This window comes from Tyto alba, unplaced genomic scaffold, assembly GCF_018691265.1.
Source record: "Tyto alba isolate M040663 unplaced genomic scaffold, T.alba_DEE_v4.0 Super-Scaffold_42, whole genome shotgun sequence".
Classification (NCBI taxonomy): Eukaryota; Metazoa; Chordata; class Aves; order Strigiformes; family Tytonidae; genus Tyto; species Tyto alba.
This window is the reverse complement of record NW_024881318.1, coordinates 40,249,159-40,268,026: the sequence shown is the minus strand read 5'-3', so window position 1 is coordinate 40,268,026 and position 18,868 is coordinate 40,249,159. Positions and strand designations below refer to the sequence as shown.

The 18,868-nt window shown below is 39.6% G+C and overlaps 1 protein-coding gene across 2 annotated transcripts in view; it reads right to left on the bottom strand.

Moving 5' to 3' along the window:
• ADAMTSL1 (ADAMTS like 1) overlaps positions 1-18,868 on the bottom strand; it is a 206,780-nt gene that overhangs the window by 100,492 nt on the left and 87,420 nt on the right. The window contains exons 9-12 of one of the 2 annotated variants that reach the window (XM_033003851.2): positions 18,613-18,751; positions 6,819-6,869; positions 2,543-2,747; positions 1,130-1,277 (exon numbers count right to left, since the gene is read on the bottom strand). In XM_033003851.2, the coding sequence (XP_032859742.1) occupies positions 1,130-1,277; positions 2,543-2,747; positions 6,819-6,869; positions 18,613-18,751 (543 nt within the window). The remainder of the gene's footprint in view (positions 1-1,129; positions 1,278-2,542; positions 2,748-6,818; positions 6,870-18,612; positions 18,752-18,868) is intronic. The other variant, XM_033003852.2, reaches the window with a different exon arrangement.

Below are 18,868 nucleotides of genomic sequence, written 5' to 3'. Positions count from 1 at the left end.
GGTCCTGCATCTGCGTTTTGCCACTTTGGTGGCTGGCAGGCACAGTGAATTCTCATGGTCCAGATAAACTGGAATCTTGAAACTTGGCAAGTGCACCCATCATCATTACTGAATGCAGAAATTAAAATTCCAAATTTCACCGTTCCATCTTGGATCATCATGTCATGGGTCACTCTTATTTCACAGGGCTTCATAATAAGTGTTCTTAATATGTATCAGGATAGCAATTAATTTTTCAAAAGGAATTGATTTCTTCTTATGGTGGAGTTTAAGTCTCCAGCTTAGGGAAATTAAAATCACCTGCATTGCTGTAGCCCAGATGTTTCCATTAGTTAGTCAGCATACAGACACAGAGGTTGTATCGATAGAGCTGTATACACATACAAACACATGCACACTCATATACCCATGAAAACAGTCAAATACCTGTGTCTGCTCTACCTGGACAGTGCATATTAACCCAACCCTTTCTCCAGGACTTTTTCTAACATTCCCACCCATAAGAACTTCCAAACAGATGCAGAAATATTTTCTCCTTCTTTTAACAAAATGTGGGGAACTTACCCCAGTATTACGTTCTGTCTGAGGCCCAAGTCAAGAAACATTTCTACACAAATTGTGAGTACTCCTTGCTATAAGATGCTTCAAGTCTAACAGTCTGCCAAATTTTGCAGCCTTGCTAGTAAGACGAACTTCATTTTGGAATATATAGTGCTTGCTTTTGCCCTATTTCAAGCTCTGAGTTATGAACAGGCACTTTAAAATTACGGCTACTTTTATCTACCATAAATGTTATTTATATATTTAATTCCTTTTAAAATACAGGGCAGATTTAGCACGGACACAATCAGTGAGGTCAAACCTGCTTACACTATGGGCAAATTTACATTTATATTGCTTGGTCTGCTGGACCACAAATTAACAGTGAAAATGCCAGAGATTGCTAGAAAGAGGAAGAGGCCAGCATTCACACCAAGCTGCTATCAGGAAGACTGGAATAAGAATGGTCTCGAAGGAGCAACTCAGTTCACAACTCAGTGCAGGTGGAAACAGTGCTACCAGCAACAAAATAAAACTGCTCAACATGGAAGAGCTCTGAAAAATTTATGAGAACCTTCTGCCTCATTACCTTTGGGTTTGTAGCAAGGAGTGGGCATGATGCATTCTTCTTTTATGTGTGGCTTTGTTTTAGGACTACAGCCTCCTGTATGCATACCCCTGTGATCAATACAAAGGACCACACGGTATCTGAGTCCTTGTCCACAGGTCACAGTGCACTGGGGGAAAAAAAAAAAAAGAAAAAAAACACGCATGTGATACGTTGCATGAGTGATAAGTAAAAGTGGAATATGCCATAGAAGTTACGTGTACATCAGAGAACAAAACATGATACAGAAACACCCAACCCTGAACATAAGTTATTCATAATATTTAGTAGTTACGGATAAGGTATAAAATTGACAGAAATTTTTGCCTTTTTACTCTGCACATTCACTTGGTTTGCTGGATTTCTCTTGCAGTGTCCCTCTCTCAGTGCTGGATACTTGGCTTTTGGCCATCTGTCCCATATTGGATATGTTCAGTAACACCCTGTCAGTTTCATCTGAAGCCACTCTGCTTTGCTTGGACAAAGTACTGGGGCTTATGGGTTAACAGGGGTGACATTCAGCTAATTTGGAACATGGCACCAAACAGAATGGGAAACTATCTGTGCTTTCTTGCCTCAGACAATTTCTTACGTCTTTTTTCATTTATTTTTGGTAAGGTACATCAATTTTTCCCCACCTACAGTTTGTTTCAGAAGTGGTTGCATAGGAGAGGATCAAAACTACTAAGCAGTGGGAAGGGCTATGGATACTACCAATATTACTTTGCTCTTGGATATCAGCTTTCATCTGGAAATCACTAAATACTTTTCAATCAGTCAAGAACACCTCACCTGGGGGTGAGCTAGCTTAGCTTCTAAACCCCATTTTACTTCTTGAGAAACTGGGGTGGTGAGAAACTACATTCAAGATTAAGTCTGTATGTACAAAATCAAAGTACTTCTCTTTGTTTGTAGAAAGACATTTTGAAGACATTTACTTTCATAGTTAAGGAGAGGTGCATCAGGAACAGACAACTACAAGAATCAAAGAGCAGAGTCACTGATGGCTTTACTTATTTCTAGAAATTTCTCAGCAATTCATGGTATTTAATTTATGGCTGAAAAGCTACAATAAAGATATACTATTACATGCTTACTGGGTTTGTTTTGTGCATTTCATTTATGTCCCCAGTCTATTATTAGTAGAAGGTCACTAATTAACATTACAGATCTGATTTATTTTTCCATCATTCTCCTTAATCACGTTAATCTTATTAATACATTATTCCTGAGTATTTACTTTGCAGTTAGACAAATTGCGTGATTTAAAACAAAGGTCATGGTAATAAAGAAAGAAAGTAGTGAATGTTCCTACTGTCACAAACTCACTAAACTATAATTTAAGGTATATTCCTAGTGTAATAAATACAAAACCAACAAAGCTAAGCTGATTACCGGAGACCATTCCTGAGCAAGCCACTTTGGGCAGTCAAATATATTGCAAGGCTGGACAATAGGCATCTTTGGAGTATACATGCATTTCCATTCTTCCACCGGGCTGATATGCCCCTGAATGTCTTCTTCTACACATGAGATGCTGCGGCTTTGAATGCCTCCTCCACAGGATGAGGAACAGGCAGTCCAGGGCGTACTTTCCCATCTGGGTAAAGAAAAAACCCAAAACAGAGAATCATCAGGAAAAGGAACCCCTGCTGCCTCCAACTTCACCTCCACTCCCTCAGATGCATATCTGCAGGACGGTTATTTTTCTGATTAATGTCAGTAAAAATTAATCATATATATTTTTTCATAAATGTCCATAACAGTAAAGCACTCTTATGGCTGTTGTCTTTAAGTCACAGATTAGTAATACTCTGCGACTCTCCCACTAACCCAGTGACTACTACTACAGAAATTCTAAATATTTTTAACTTAATTCCTTTTATTTAATTGATGGGATTATAATATCTTCTCATTTTGTCATGGTTTGAAGAATCTTTGTCACAAATCACTAGAAGCTCAGTGTGCTCTGAAGCTGATGCTCCTTTTGCAAGAACATACAGGGAAATAGCAGTGTTTCTTTGCAGGGAAACAACTGAGTTGAGAGAAAAAAAAAAAGATGGGAGGAAATTACCAAAAAGAAGATGTGACTGTATTGATAGGATATGTGGCCTCTGATAGATAAACCACATGGTCCTTGTTTCCTTACAGTTGAGGCAGTGAGATGAACTGAGAAACCATCATTTCTCTACAGGTGCCATTTTAGAATGTAATGACAAATCCTCAGAACAATGTGTATGTTCTAAAAAGTATACTTATGATAATAATAATTTTTTTACAGTGATGCATATACAATAATGTACATATTGTTTCACAGGTATGCATGTCTTTCCACATAAAATAGTCAGGCATTTCCTCTCTTATATTCAAGCCATTGTCAGAGAGAGGATCCAGGACTGTTGCCATGAGCCAGTGTGGCTATTCCTGTATAATCCTGTGCATGCCTGATAAAATTGTGTATGTTCTATCTATCTGGAAACATTTTTAAAAAGTCTTTTTTTTTCTTTTTTTTTTTTTTTTTTCTAAGGCAAATGTCCTTTTGATAAAGACATTAGAAATAATGTTTAAAACAATGATTTTGGTCATAAGTTTTCATTTTTTGACTGTAAAAAATTGTTTTTGTGGAAAAAACCCTGCCTGTTTCCTCTTTCAGGCAAGAAGAAAAAAAAAGTGAAGGGTGAGGATTTTTTTCTCCGTCTTAAAACAAAGGAATTATTTTTATAAAGTAATAATTACAGGATCACCAAGATTGTTAAGCAACATGAAAAATTCTTATTTCTACCTCTGATTTTTCCTCATATCAATCCATCTTTTTCTCTTCAGCTCCAGTACATCTAAGCACTACCCATATTTGGCTACTGGCTGAAAGTGTCATAAAACTCAGTGTGAAATGGCTTATGTTAATAGCTGTTTATGAATGGTAATGTCACTGATTGATTCTACGACTTATCACTGAGAAGTGGTGGAATCATGTGTACACCATGGTATATCCATCATTATGTGTTCAATGTAAGCCATAGATGTCACGAACGGGTAATTCTAGCAATGTTTTCAGTTCAAATGTGTCACCTGTGGTTCTACTGAACAAGTTTTCCAGCATATAGCTAAGGTTTCTCACCACCACAAATCTAAATGAAGAGGCCTAAGACTGAAACTCATGAACAGGTAAAACTGCTGAAGACAGCTTGAGTCAGCTTTTCCCAGGCATAAAAAACAACAGCACCAGGGACATCACTGGAGTCTTTGGGACAAATTTCCAGATGCCTTAGACAACTGCAGCAACACCAAGCTGCTTAAATCTAGACAAGCAAGTTTGGTCTTCAGGTTTTGTATGAGTGGAAGACAGAAAGGTGAAGTTTCTCTGTTGCACAGCTCTTAATGCAGGTGTCACAGCTCCTCTTGAGGTACAAAGGATGCAACATTGATGGAAAAATTGGGAAAGAAATTGCTGGTGCATTAAAAGTAAGCACTATATCCACTGAGCCATACCTTTCCCTCTTTGTGATAAAATTCAAGGCTGAGGGAGTGTAGTAGGGAAATCTTGCAAAGATGCCTTCCCAGATTTGCTCTCCACTTCTGGAGTGTTTGCTGCTCTCCTCTGTCCCTGGTATTAGGTGCCAGTCTCAGAAAGGTAATGCAACCAGGGCCTCTCTGGTTTGGTTGGGTTTTTGTTTGTTTGGTTGGTTGGTTAGTTGGTTGGGCTGTTTTTGTTGTTTTGTTTTGTTTTGTTTTTATTTTTGTTTTTCCTGAACTCTGCAGGTTCAGAGAAAAGACATTTTGTAGCCCCCATGGCTTGGCCCTGTCTCATGCCAGCCTCATGGTCTGTTCAGTTTCTGCTGCCTCTGAGGTCTGGAGAAGAGACATGTGGTTGTGTCTTCCCTCTCAGGGTGAAGGAGGAAGACCTGAGCCCTGTTCGTGAGTTCATAGGAGCACATGTGGGAGCTGGGGAAAGGGAGAAGAGGGGAAGCAGCAGCGAAACAGCAGAGGGATAAAGGGGGGCAGAGATCCCAACCAGCAGTCACAGCCTGAGCAGTCAGTGGTGGTGGTGGGGTTAAAGGACAATAGTGTGGTTGGAAGAGTGGATGTAAAGGGGCTGTTAAAGGGTGAGACCATAACCTCAGAACAGCCTGAGAAACAGTCTCAGCCTTTTGATCTTTTTTTTTTTTTTTGCTTTCAGTGCCACTGAAAGCCAAATACATCAGGGCATTTTAACCCTTTATTTTGGATTTTCTTCAGCAGTAAAAACAGCCTCTGCCTAGCTGACAGCTCAGGATGTATTTTCCTTAAATACTGTCCCTCCACTGTTAAGTACTGCTGAATGATCTTCTGATACAAAATTGTTCTCTGCCTTTTGTCAATGGACATGCCCTTTGTACACAACTGAAATGAAATCTGTTTTATTCAAAGCTAGAGTGTTAAATCCTGTATTAATAGTCTAGCTGCTATATTCCTTACTAATAGGGGTTTAATTCTGAGGTCAGGAAGTATATATGTGGGGTATTTTTAAATGAAGCACAGACAAAATTGTTTTCCAGAAAAAATGAATTAGACAAAGCTATATAAGTGTATCTCACAAATATTTGTTGATAGTGGCTTTGTGTACATAACCATAAGCGCTTAGCTAGCAAGACAAAACCCTAATCCAAATGACACAGATCATTGGCAAAGAGTGTCAACATGAATGATGGCCACAGTTCTTGGCAAGTAAGCTGCTCTCCTCCTTGTCTCGTCACTCACACTTTGGGGTGGGTCCATGATTTGGCGGGAGACTGTTGAACATGAATGCACTGTGCTTGCGCACTGATGCTGAAAGCTCTCTGCATTAGGCCTCATCATGGTTTGAGGGAGGTCGTTTCCTCACCAGGATGAGACTAACAAGTTGCCTAGGGAGTTCTTTCTGTCATATTCCATGACACAATAAATTAATTAAAATGAAAACACAACACAATGCAATTGCATGTCCAGGCAGTATTTCAAAACCAAAAGGCTATTATCCTTTAGCTACCAAACATTTTTATCAACACCAGTCTTATTCACAGATTTAGGAGTAATTACTCATGTGATTATTTCCATGAGAATTTCAACTCTTACATTAAAGGCATTTTAATTGTGAGATAATTAATAATATAAATCAGGCCTTGATCCTAATCTTGCCCTCAATCTCTAATTTCTTAGAAAAGCCAATGACGCTGGGAAAGGCATTAGTATGGGTCTGCAGGATCAGTACACATCACTAATTCTCTCTAAATCCAAAATCTCAGAATTTATAAGCACGTAACAAGAAGCACTGCTGGAGAGAAAGTCTGATGGTTCATTACAAAGCCACAGGTTATGGTCCTTTTCAAAGATGAGTAAAGGGAAGGAAAAGGAACAGTGTGAGAGAAAAGGGGAGGTTGGAGTGGAGGGTGGGGAAAGAGAGAAAGAAAGGGACCGTACACTTAATAAGTCCACATTGCTGCTTCAGCTAGAATACTGTTTCAGTTCTGCATCAACAGAATTTATAAAAACAGGTTAGCACTTGAACATCTCTAGGTTAACCTGCAGGAGTTGAGAGCAAGAGAAAAGCAGCATCTGTTAATTTAGTTTGAGAGCAAAGCAGAAATCCAGAGAAGAGGAAAAAAGAACTAAATGTATTTGTTAATCCCAGCATCTGGTTGACTGTTTTACATACCGAGGAAGGGGATGGTAGAGGTCATAGGGCATGATCTGCTTGTATCCATCACTGTTAGGAACAATAATGCCAACCCTCTGAGTAGAAGGTACACATAATAAAATAAACACTAAATGATGACATTGTACAACTTTTTTTACACAATATTACCAAAAAAAATTTAAAAAACCCCAAACTAAAACAGAATTTTATCTAAGTTCCTATCACATTTAAAACAAAACTTATGCTCCCATTGTACTCTGAGTTCAAATAAACTGATTACTACTTATTAATATATTACTGTTTGACTAAGAAGCAATCCATTACCACAAGTGATCTAAATGAGTTGTCCAAGTACTATTTAAATTTATGAGGATACTATCTGCCATTAAAAAAAATAAAATTTCTACACTTAATACTTTCTTGGAGCTTGGATCCAAAGTCACTGAAGACAATAAGGGAATTTGTATCTGCATCAGAGAGCTTTAGATCAAATCCTTTTTAAAGCTTTTTAAAAGCTTTTTTAAAATGGTTGTTTCCGCCCTTCAGATAAAAAGTCTGCTTTTACAGGGGCCAGGATTAGAAATTCAGGTAGTTCCAGTGCAAGAATTCAAACCTGCAATTCTTGTCTCTGCACTTTAAAATCAGTCCAGTTTCATTCATCTTCAGAACCTGCCTCTTTATTTGGGTTTTTCTGGAAGAAAGGAAGAGCTAGAGAGAAGAGTAATATGTCAGGTTGTGTGTTTGTTTGTTCATTTTTGGTGTTGTAACTCACTGGCTTGGTTTGCTGTAGTGTTACTGGTATAATATCCAAATAATGTAACATCTAAAGGTTATAGAAGGCAATAGTATAGATCAAAATCAGTAATTATCTGAAGCATTATCATGCCAGTTATGTGTGAGATGGATGTCACTTGACTTGTTGGCAACTACAGGGTCTCACTGTGTTGCTGGTCTGGAATTTCATCTTTTGTCTGCACTTCTACATTTTTTTAGATTCTGACTCCGAATAACTCCACCCATGATGTCTCCCAATTATCAGGCATATCTATTTATGTCAAATAGCTGATCCCAGATCAACTCATCCATCAGTTTCATCAAAGCCACTGTGCAACAGGGGACTTGGATGGGATGAGTGGGCAGAACCATCAGAGTGAATGTCAATTGCATTAAAATAAAAACTGTGTCCCTACCCAAGTTAAGGAGAGAGGAAACTGACTGAAAAGAATGAAGGTGGTTTTTGAGAGCCTTATACAGATGAGACGTGCTAGGTATGCAGCTATGGATTTCTGCACAGGGGAAGGAGCAAAAGAGGGGGAAAGGAGAAAGTATTCTCCATCCTCAATACAGTTCACTGAAAAATGCTGAAAGCATTCAAAGGAGTCTTGTCATGATAAGGCTAAAGGGGTCTATTCTCCTTTCAGTCAACAGGTGTTTTTCTGTGCATAACTTGTCCACTACAGAATAGATCCCATTGTGTTTTCACAGCAAGGAGTCAGCATCAGGTCAGCATGCTGGAATTTTCCAGCTAAAGCATGGGAAGATGCTGGAGCTCTAGGAGGGTGTGATGGGGTCTAGACAGCTCCCCCTAAGATTAGCAGCCTCTGCAGTCACAGGAGCCCTCTACGTGAGTGCATATTTGCATCTTTGGGGAGCTGCCTGTCTCCACAAAAATCTAAAGATCTGGAAGACGCAGTTCTCACACTGGGAAACTTTGGAAAAGACAAATGAGTCATTTAGAGTATGGCCAATGAACAAGTCTTTTCAGACTTAGCTTGATGGGTAAATGGCTGGAGAATTTTTAGAAATTCTGTACTAATATTGTAGGAAGATGTAAGGGGACTTTTTCTGAGGTTTTTTTGCTCATGCTTTTGGGAACCTGTGCTGTTTTCCTGCCTCTTCTATCACTGCTGCTGAAGTTCCACTCTGAAGCCTTTTGTACTTCCAGCTCATCAGTTTGCTGAGGAGTGGTTGGAAAAAAGACTAATATACTAAGTTCAGAAATGAAATAATTATACTATAAAATCATCTACTGCCTAAGAAGAAAACAGATTTCAAAACATTTTTTGCTCATTGCAGTGAGAAATGTTTTCTTTCTAATAAACATGATCTGTATACATAATCCAGGTCTATATGCATTAGAATGCAAGGCCATTCCAATGGAAATAACCATACCACATCCAAATACTGTTATGAAGATTAAATAACATTTACAAAGCACTAGATTAATATTGTAAATGGAAAAGTTTGACCCTTAAATAATTTTGCATACACAAATTGCATTTCTGTAAATGGTATAGAGCTTCACAGAATTACTGACACTGTCCTTGGGCATATATGAAGGGCTGCCAAAGGCCCTCATTCCATTACTGCAAGACAGTGATCCCCAGCAACATAAGTCTCATGGTCACAGCGAGGAAAAAGACCCCCACAATAATACACAATGGCTTAATTTATGAGTATAAAATCAACTTGAATTTGTAACAGAACACCAGATGGTCATTGTACCGTTAACGGAACTGCATCTTTCCTAGCTAGTCTTGTGGGGTTTTTGTGTGTGTGTTCCTAAGTGAACTACTTAAAAAAAACCTTAGAGATTACTTTGGTGAATCATGGACTTTTTGACTGGACAAAGTGGTTAAATTCCAGGAATCTATCAGTCCTTCATACTCCTATACAAAGATGGAACAGTTTATGGGCTTTGTGCACTGTACATTATTCAGACAATGCAAAGGGCACAGTGTACTAAATGAACTGAGACAATCATAATAATTCCTCCACTACACTGATATTTCTGGCTTATGTGGGAGTAGTTAACAGGTCTCATTCACACAACACCTAGAGCAAACCTGCTTTGGCAGGAACAAGAGCACAAAGCAAATTATTTTGAAGAGCCACTGTATCTCACATGTCTGAAATCTCCCATGCCTTTTACAAGCTGTGTCTTATTCTCTGCAGATTGTTTTCCTCCTGAGTGCAGGCAGCTTCAGCACAGTTGCTCTTTCAGGGCACATGTCCAGCTGGAGCAGGAGCTGCACATGCCGGAGGTGGGTGTGATGCACCCAGGTCTGCCATCTCTGCAAACATTCGGCTTTCCCCTGGGATGGGCACCCACAGCTGCGTTCCTTTAAAATCATGTTTGGTGTCATCTTCCCTGGCAGCTCCTTTTCCCCCTTAAGCTGCCCCCTCAGCACAAATGACAGGTGTGAATGCCTTTCTCTTGTAGCTCCCCAATGACACTCCCTTCAGCAAGGTGCCAGATCCTCCCACCTCCCTCTCCTGCATGCCCACAGATCTCAGGTCCACCACCTGCTGAGCTGGGCAGGGCCATGGGGGCCATTGCTGGGAGAAGAGCCGGCAGAGAGAAAGGGCAACGCCCCCTGAGACGCCTCAGAGTGGTACGACCCTGCACGGGGACAATGTGCTGACGCGGGAGTGGGTAGGGGCTACTGCAACCCCACCGTGCTAGCGCCCAGCCTCTGCAGGGTACTTGCACACCTCCGGCTCACAGCATTCACTTCTGCTGTGGACTCTGCTTTCCTGGGAGTTTCCTACCTTCAGTACTGCACCCGCAGGGCTACCCACACTCCCAGGTGGCTGGAGTTGTTACACCTCTTTCCTGATGGGGACTGTGCTGTGTTTGAGTGGCAGGGTTTTGGTAGAAGGGTAGGGGGCTACATCTGTGGTCCCCTTTGAGAAGCTTCTCAAAGCTTCCCTGGCTCCAAGTCAGACCCACCTCTGGCCAGGGGTGAGCCCATTAGCGATGGTGGCTGCACCTCTGTGGGAACATATTTCAGAAAGGGAACCTGGGAGAGGGTTGGGATTTGTGGTGAGGAGTTATGAAGGATGAACACAGGTCAGTGGAAGGAAGGAGTTGGGAGGTGTGCCGGAGCAGAGACACCTGTATCCTGTGGTGAGATGGCAGGGCCACCCCTTCCACCCATGTGGTGGAGCAGAGGCCAACCTGAAGCCTGTGGAGGAGCCCACACCAGAGCAGGCAGCTGCACTTAAAGGAAGCCGGGACTCAGGGGAGAAGCTGCCCCCACTGCTGTAGTTCAGCGCTGGGAGGACTGCAGCATGTGGGGGTGATCTGCACTGGAGCAACATGGAAACAGCTGCATCCTGTGGGGAGGACTTGCTGCAGAGAAGATTCATGGAGGACTATCACCAGTGAGAGAGAAGCCACATGGAGCAGGGGAGGGATGTGCGGCGTTCACCCCACCTCCCAAGAAGGAAGAAGTGGTGAGCTGACTGTAAGACCCACCCCCTGTCCCTGTGCCACTGGGGCAGGATGGGGGGAGATCAGGAGCAGGCTTGATCCCAGGAAGAAGGGAGGGGTGGGGTTAGGTGTTTTTGGATGTGGTGGCACTTCTCACTGTCCCACTTTGTCTGTTAGGTGTTGTCTTCGTTAACATTTGAATTAAAGTGGTGTTCTTTTTTTTTTTTTCTTCCCCTAACAAGTTTTTCTTTTGCCCATGACCATAATAGGTAAGCCGCTCCTCCCTGTACTTTTCTGGATTTCTGAGCCCTTTACTTTATTTTCTCATTCCCATTCCTGAGGGGGGAAGGGGCGCGTGAAAGTCTGCGTGGTACTCAGTTGCCCTCTGGGCTCAAAACGTGACTGGGACTCACACAGTGAAGATTTAGGCCTTTGCTGAAATCCGTCGGATTTGAGAATAAACGATCTGAATGACAGGGACTATGCCATCTAAGCAATGGTCTGAAGTATGTCTAAGATAAAAATTGGCAAATAATAATAAAAAGATGAAGAAGCTTAAGTTGGCTGTGGACAGCTAGTTGATTAAGTAAAAGGAAACACTTTGAAGACCTGAAGAAGTTCATCACAAAAGACAAGAGTTTAGCATCTGAGCCAGCATCTCACTGAGAGTCATGATTTTCACTAGACAAATGACAGGCATGTGATAAAGACTCCAGTTTAACACTACAAATCCTGACAGTAATGCAATGTGTGATCTTACACCCTCCTCTTGCAGTGATCTGTGAAGATGCCGCAGTGTGACATTACCATCTTGTGCTACAAGAATGCTTTCTGTTGTGAGAAACAGGTATCAAGGCCTTCAAATAGGTGGTATCTTTTAAGGTTTCCTATGCATTACTCTGTAAAACTATTACTATTTCCATTCAGAACTGGGGTGGGTAACATCTGCAGTAACACCACATGTTCAGGCAACACTGGCTTTTGAATGCCTACTTTTGCTGGTAGTGAGTATTGTAATTCTCAGTAATGCTACCAGTATGAGTTACATTTCTGGTTTCTGGACCACCATGCTTAATCCAAAAATATAGCTAGTATTGTAATTATTTTACCACATTGCACTCTGTCAGTGTGGAACTTGAAGAACTACCGTGTGTTTTGTATTTATATATCCTTTTATATGGTCTCAGTACTTTACAGATTGTTAAAAGCCAATGTCCCCTACCTAAACATTTTTAAGTGAATGTCAGTGGATACTTAAACAACCTACTTAAAAATGTAAAGGACTGGCAAGAAAGCTATTCTGTGTCAGCCTACAGAAGAACATCACACTTCAGATAGCATGTCTGTTCACTCAACAGTATCTCACCTTTATAATAAAGTATTTGTTCATGGTGTACAGACTTCAAATCCTAAGAAACATATGGTGTACTTAGCATTGCCACAGACTGCTAAAAACTAATCTCTTTACAGAGTTTGAAACAGGTGTTATCAGTTGGAAGCAGCAAAAGTACTTCCTTCCAGTAGCATGACTCTAATGCTTCTAAAAATCTTCTCCCTTTTTTATTCAGTTTAATATTTTGTGGTGGTTTTGATGAGCAGTGTTTGATAAAAAGATGGAAATTTGTTGTTATTTTCCACTACTAAATGTAAGCAACTGAATATCCAGTGAAGATACCTGTAAGTGACCATCTGCCTACTTGCTGCAGTTTTGGTCTCTACCAGGACTTAAACAGACTACATTTCCTGTAACTTCATCTTGGGCAGACAGACACCTGTATTTGATCCTCATAGCAGTACAAGAGCTGCTTTCCCATCTTACAGTTTCTTATCTGATGCATCCTGACGGCTTCTTTCTGCCTTTCTTTCTGTCTTTCTTTAATATGAACCATTTCCTTAGAGCTGAATTTGCTCCGCTGTTCACATTTTTTAACACTTTGTTGAATGCTTCCTGGGAAGCCCTCTGCCTGTTCTAATAAAATTATTTTCAAGTTTAATTTAAATGCCTTTTACCCTGCCCAAAAATTCAAGTTTTTGTCAATTTGTCTCGAGAAGAAAATTGCCTCTTTAGGCATTAGGAGTATCTGCAGCTCATCTTTATCCTGCTCTTAAACTCAAGTGACCCCAATTATGACTGCAAGAACATTGCCACTGCTGTCAGCTCCATCTACAACTCCTCTATCTATCTGGAGGCGTATGTACTGCCATTTCTACTCGAAAGTATTACTATTTCCAATTCAGCCTTCTTGAAAACTTATCTCGTGCTTCTTTTCCTGGTGCTCTGAATTGGTTTTGGGCTCCTGAATTTCATCTCTCTGTTTTTTTCATGCATAATGCATTACTCTAGCTCATTTCTCTAGCAACTTCTGTAGTTTCTCAGTAAATTCTGAACTGTTCAAAAATCACCCTCCATAAATATACAGTTAGAATGATTGCTGTTTTTTTACCCTGCTCTCTCATTTGCAGATAGCATACTATTTGCTAATACCAGTCTCACTTTTCCAGCACATGTATCTTCAACTGTGCTGGTGGAAAAAGTTTGTTCTCTCTGCTACTGTTGACAGCTAAAACCTTCATGTCTCATCTTCCCCTGAAATGGCTATCTCTTGCTGTCTTTAGGATCATTCATATGCATATGATTAGCTGTGGAAATTGAGACCAGACCCATTGATCTATCAGAGGCAACCAAGGTTTCGAGAGCACTACAAGGCAGAAAGGCTTTCTCAACCCCACTGTAACAAATTAAGAACTCAAGTAAAAATGCAAATCCACAGAAATGACCATTTGCCTGAGGCAGAGATCAGGAAATGGCATTGTCATGACCAGTGTCCCACATCCATGCAAAAAGTTGGGGTGTTGTCAAAAAGCCCAGTATCTGTGGTAACTATGGGATTTTTTATGTGAAAAAAGTATTTAAAGCAAAGTTTAAATCTATCATATGTCCCAATTGAGGGCAATAACAATAAATGAGTCATTGTGTCTCAGACCCCTCTCATCACTGCAGATCTATGATGCTACTGTGTAAACCAGAAAGTGCAGCCTGTCTTTTCAGGAACTTACCAGCACTCCGGTTTTGCTCATCTTCTAGAAAGAATGTAGTGAAAATGGAAACACTGTACTGCTGTGATGTGTGGCCTGTAATTGATATCTGATATAATACCTTTAGGGAAGTTGATAACAAGCAAAAAAGTATGTGTTTGTCAATTTCCTGCTTCAGCTGTCAATTTGTAATGAAGTGAGGAGAGTTCTGTTACTGATTAAGAGGATAGTCTGTGTTGCCCTTTTAATCATGCATATTTAATCATTACTGCCTCCTTTTCTTTTGAAGGAAAGCTATAAAAGTTTTCATGCATATATCTTGCACTGTTGCCCAGGAAATTGTATACACTTTTATATCACCAAGTATATTAGGGAATTCTCACTACTCAGGGTTACTTTGAATGACGATAATATCCCAGCAGTCTTTTGTGTGCTTTTACTTGTATTTCATTGCTTTTTTTAGATAACTAAAAATTAACAACTAAAAAGTACAATTTTATTTAAATTTAAGTTTCTTTTGCTAATGCCTGCCTCTGCCACCATTCTGTATGAATAGTTAAGTGAGAATGCCAGAAAGAGAAACTCTGATGAGTAGGAAGAGGTGTTTGTAAATTTGCTGGAGGACTCCATAGACTGTTGATATCTAAGAATTCCTTCAGGTGTCTGAGTGCTGAAAGTTTTGCTTTTTCCCCAGACTTTCCACAGATACTAACATTATTTCTGTTGTTAGGCTTACAGGTAACGCTCTAGGCAAATTCCAGGATTTTTGCCTGTGCAGGTCAGACTGGCATTATTGGCAAAGTGGTAAAAAGAATCCCACGTTAGAAGTTTGCTAATATGAAAATTTTGTAATAGTTGCTGCATACAGTTAGAATATTTGCTGAAGATGCCTTTTGAAATCTCCTGATAAAAGCACCAGTAGAGCTTTTGTGACTCAGAAATGCCACATTAACATATAGCAGAGAGAAGCAAAAAATAGACGAGATCAGTAAAAATGCAGAACAGTGCAGCTGGGCATGCCACTTAAAAGCTGAAGATGAAATCTAGAAGCAGCACTGATGTTGCTCCAGAGTGTATCCTGGGGAGTATGTGAATGATGAGTGGGGTAAAAGCCTTTTTCATATTTTTAAAAAGGCTTTTTGAAAGAATGTCTTTGAATTTCAAAACTCCAGAAATTAAATATTTAGCTTATAATACCTCAGAGTTGTCCTAAGTAAGTGTTTAACATACCCAGTTAAGTCAAATTTAAACAGACTTCTTAAAGCAGAAAAAAATTCCATTCACCTTTCATTAGAGGATACCAGACAGGAGGATACTGGTGATAGCAAAAAAACCCCTCCCCTAAACCCTCCAGCCTGTGAAGTTTTAGATAGTTAGAAGATTTACAATTAATTAAATATGTGAAATCTTAGTGTTGGATTTTGCCACATAAAAAGGGAGTGGACTAGATTGAACTGGGTGCTATTTACATCAGTAGACATACATCAGTATACATATATTTGCCAGTCAAGTACAGACTGTTGTAAAATTTTAATGGACTGTAAATAAACAGATTTTTCTATCTTTCTAAGGTGGGATCTGGATCTCAAAGATGGTCAATGAGAGAGGCTGGATAGGGCATTGATAGGGGATGAAAAGGGATTTTGTGTCATGATGCCTCATGCATAAATGATATATGTTTGATAACTTTCCACACACTGCTTCTCCTCTGAGTATGTGAGAAACTGGGTTTGCAGAAAGAAAAGTTGATTCATTTTCCATGTTCATTCAGTCTAAGCTTTTTTTGCTACTCATGATGCCAGCAATACTGCTAATTATTGACATAATAAGCACAATAAAGTAAAATATTTCTACGGACTAGGCCTAAAGAGGCAACTAATTGCAGGCCCAAATGATACTCCTGGCATTCATTTAAACTTTTCTTTCAGTCTGCTGTTCGCTGAGTATTTTAATGTAAGCTCTCCTACAGTAACCCCTCTCAGTTGCTTTATTCAGTGCCACTGTGGTCTTCCACAATTATTTTCTATGACATGCATTGACACACCATACAGTCAGCAACAACTGATCAGCTATGCCTCACTGGAACTAGGTTTGCCAGAAAAAATAAACATCTCCATTTTATACCGGGCAGAGTGGCTCCCACACAGCAAAGACACTGCAGAGCCAAGACGTCCTCCTTGCTGACACTCCTGACCCCGTTGTTCTGCTTCACCTACCCTCTTCCTGACTGCAAGGAGGTATCAGGATTCCAGAAGTTACCACAGATTTCCTCTGGTTTTCTGTCTGGGTTGTTGATTCTTGAATTCTTTACAAAGGCACTTTTGAAAATAGTCATTTGCAATTTGGCATTCTGTGAGGATGTTTCCAGAAAGCCAGTTCCTCTCTGATACTGCCTGTAACCTGGGACAGCATAGCTGTACTTCTAAATGACTCTCCCTCCTCTCAGGGTCTTTATATCAACAACTTTGTCTTGTCATGTCTTATATAAAACAAAAATTGCTTCCTGACATCTGCCCAGCTGTTAATTTTCTTCCCTTTCCTTCCATGTACCATGCAGTTGTCTGTCTTACCATTTGAGAATATGTAATCTAAAATTATTGGGAAAAGTATGGAAAGTATCCACAGTACAAATTCCAGAGACAAATTAAATATTTAACTCAGAACTGTATTTTTAAAAAATAGCAGCTTAGGCTTTAACGCCCCCCCCCCCAAAAAAAAAAGCTACATAAAATTACTTTCTCATTGGTATTGTGAGACATGAATCTAAAAGACAGGCTGTATAACACTTCACAACTTTCAGCAATACTTTTTCTGATACGTTCATATTTAGGTCTTTTAACTGATCACACCTGGCCTCTACTTTACTGATACTTGTCTCAAACAATTCAAAGGAGAATTCAAAGAAACAGTTTTTGATCTAAGAAAATCACAAAGGAAAAAATACAAGAACTTTATTATAGTAAGGTCTCTAGTTGCAACTATTACTATATTTAAGTAACCTGAAAAAATAAATATATATTATTTTTGTGGAAAGTACTAGGACAAGAGAAGCCAGATACTGAACTTAACAGAATATTGTTGAAGGAAAAAGTGGTCTTGTTGCATAGTGGGAAAGCAATCTCCAAGTTGAAAATCACTTCTGAGTACATGCTCAACAGGAAATACTTTTCACAAAGCTCCAATGAAGCTGCATTCTTAATATTATATCCTTAATATATCCTAATGAAATACATGATAAAGTATGTAACTCAAAAATTATACAATATAGCTGAGATAATGTTGGATTTTGAGGTTTTATATTTCCACTTTTTAATTCTGGGAGATGTTCACTTCAAATTTAAAACTGTATAAGAACATTTCTGGCTTTTAATTATTTACAAACAGAATTAGCATTAAAAATGTGTTTACTAGAACAAAGTAATATAAACTCTGGGTAAATGTATCTTCAGTGAGAAAGAAACCTGAGTGTTAACTCCAGTTATGAAAAGTTAATGAACTTTGATGGAAACTTTCTAGAAGAGGTAAAAACTGTTTTGGGCTTGGAGTGATTAGTCTAAAGCTGGTATACTCGGTTTGGGAAGCAATCATTCTCAAATGTGTGGATACATAGTCTCATAGGTCCCTAAAGCATCCTCTCGTGGCTATGACATCCTTTTTCTATGGCAACCTCCAGCAATCTCTAGGGCCATAGCAACTTTTTAGGTGGTACTTTCTGCAACTCGTTTTATCAAACTTGGCACAAAACTAGTCTAGAGGAAAAGGAGCAGGTAAATAAATATCTTTAGGGCATCCTTGCATGCATGTCTGCTGGGCTGCACTTAACCATCTTTTAGCAAAGCCACACAAGAGGACCAAAAGGTTTAGATTACACAAATAAACGTTTGTGGCTTATGAGCGGTTGCAGGCTGACTTTCACTGAAGTCCAAGGGTAGCAATGCAACAAAGGACTGGTCCTTTTTGTGGTTTTGTCCCTTTTCTTATACATGGGAAATCTGACTCTGTGATCTTACTATTTTTATTATTAATCTTCTAATGAAGACTGATTGGCAGGGGAGCAGAAAGGAGTCTTTTGTGTGGGGACAAAGGGTATTGATAATTAGAATGAATTCCCACGTTACATTCTTATGAGATGCCATGACTGCAAGTAAGCTTTTTATTAAGGAGAAAATGTAAAAAAAAACCCATAAAAATAATGCCTCTAATTGCGATGACAACCATTTTCCAACAACGTTTTTATCCCAAGAGAATTTTCCCCATCTCACTAACACTTAAGAGGTGTGTTGATAATGGGATGGTACCATGGACAATTTGTTTTCTCATACTTTATAACATTTAACGAGGCAAAACATAATCTGAGGGGAAGAAACAACCATTTCGAATCAGTCCTTGCAATGTGGAGGTGATAAACAGCAGTCTTTTTCTACACAGTACATCCTGAGGATGAGAAAGAGGTTGAATTATGTAGGCTAAATGACACTGTAAGCAATAGCAACAGAATATTTTCCTACTTTATTTTACTCCTTTAGAGCCCAGTCTCTTTTGAAATCAGAGCTGACTGACCTTGCAGGACAAGGATCCAGGTTACACTCCTGAAGTTTTGGCTTTGGCTTGATATTTTCGGGATAATAGTGACAATATTGATCTGCTACTACCCGGTTGCTCCTCAGATCAAAACATTCAGCAGATGTCAGTTGATAACCTGCAATGCACAGTGGAAGAAATACTATGTGAATATTCCTGTCTCTCTCTGAAGTGCATATAAGTTCTGGTTTGATAAAAAGCAAACTGAAAATATCAGTGGTTTTGGACATAACAG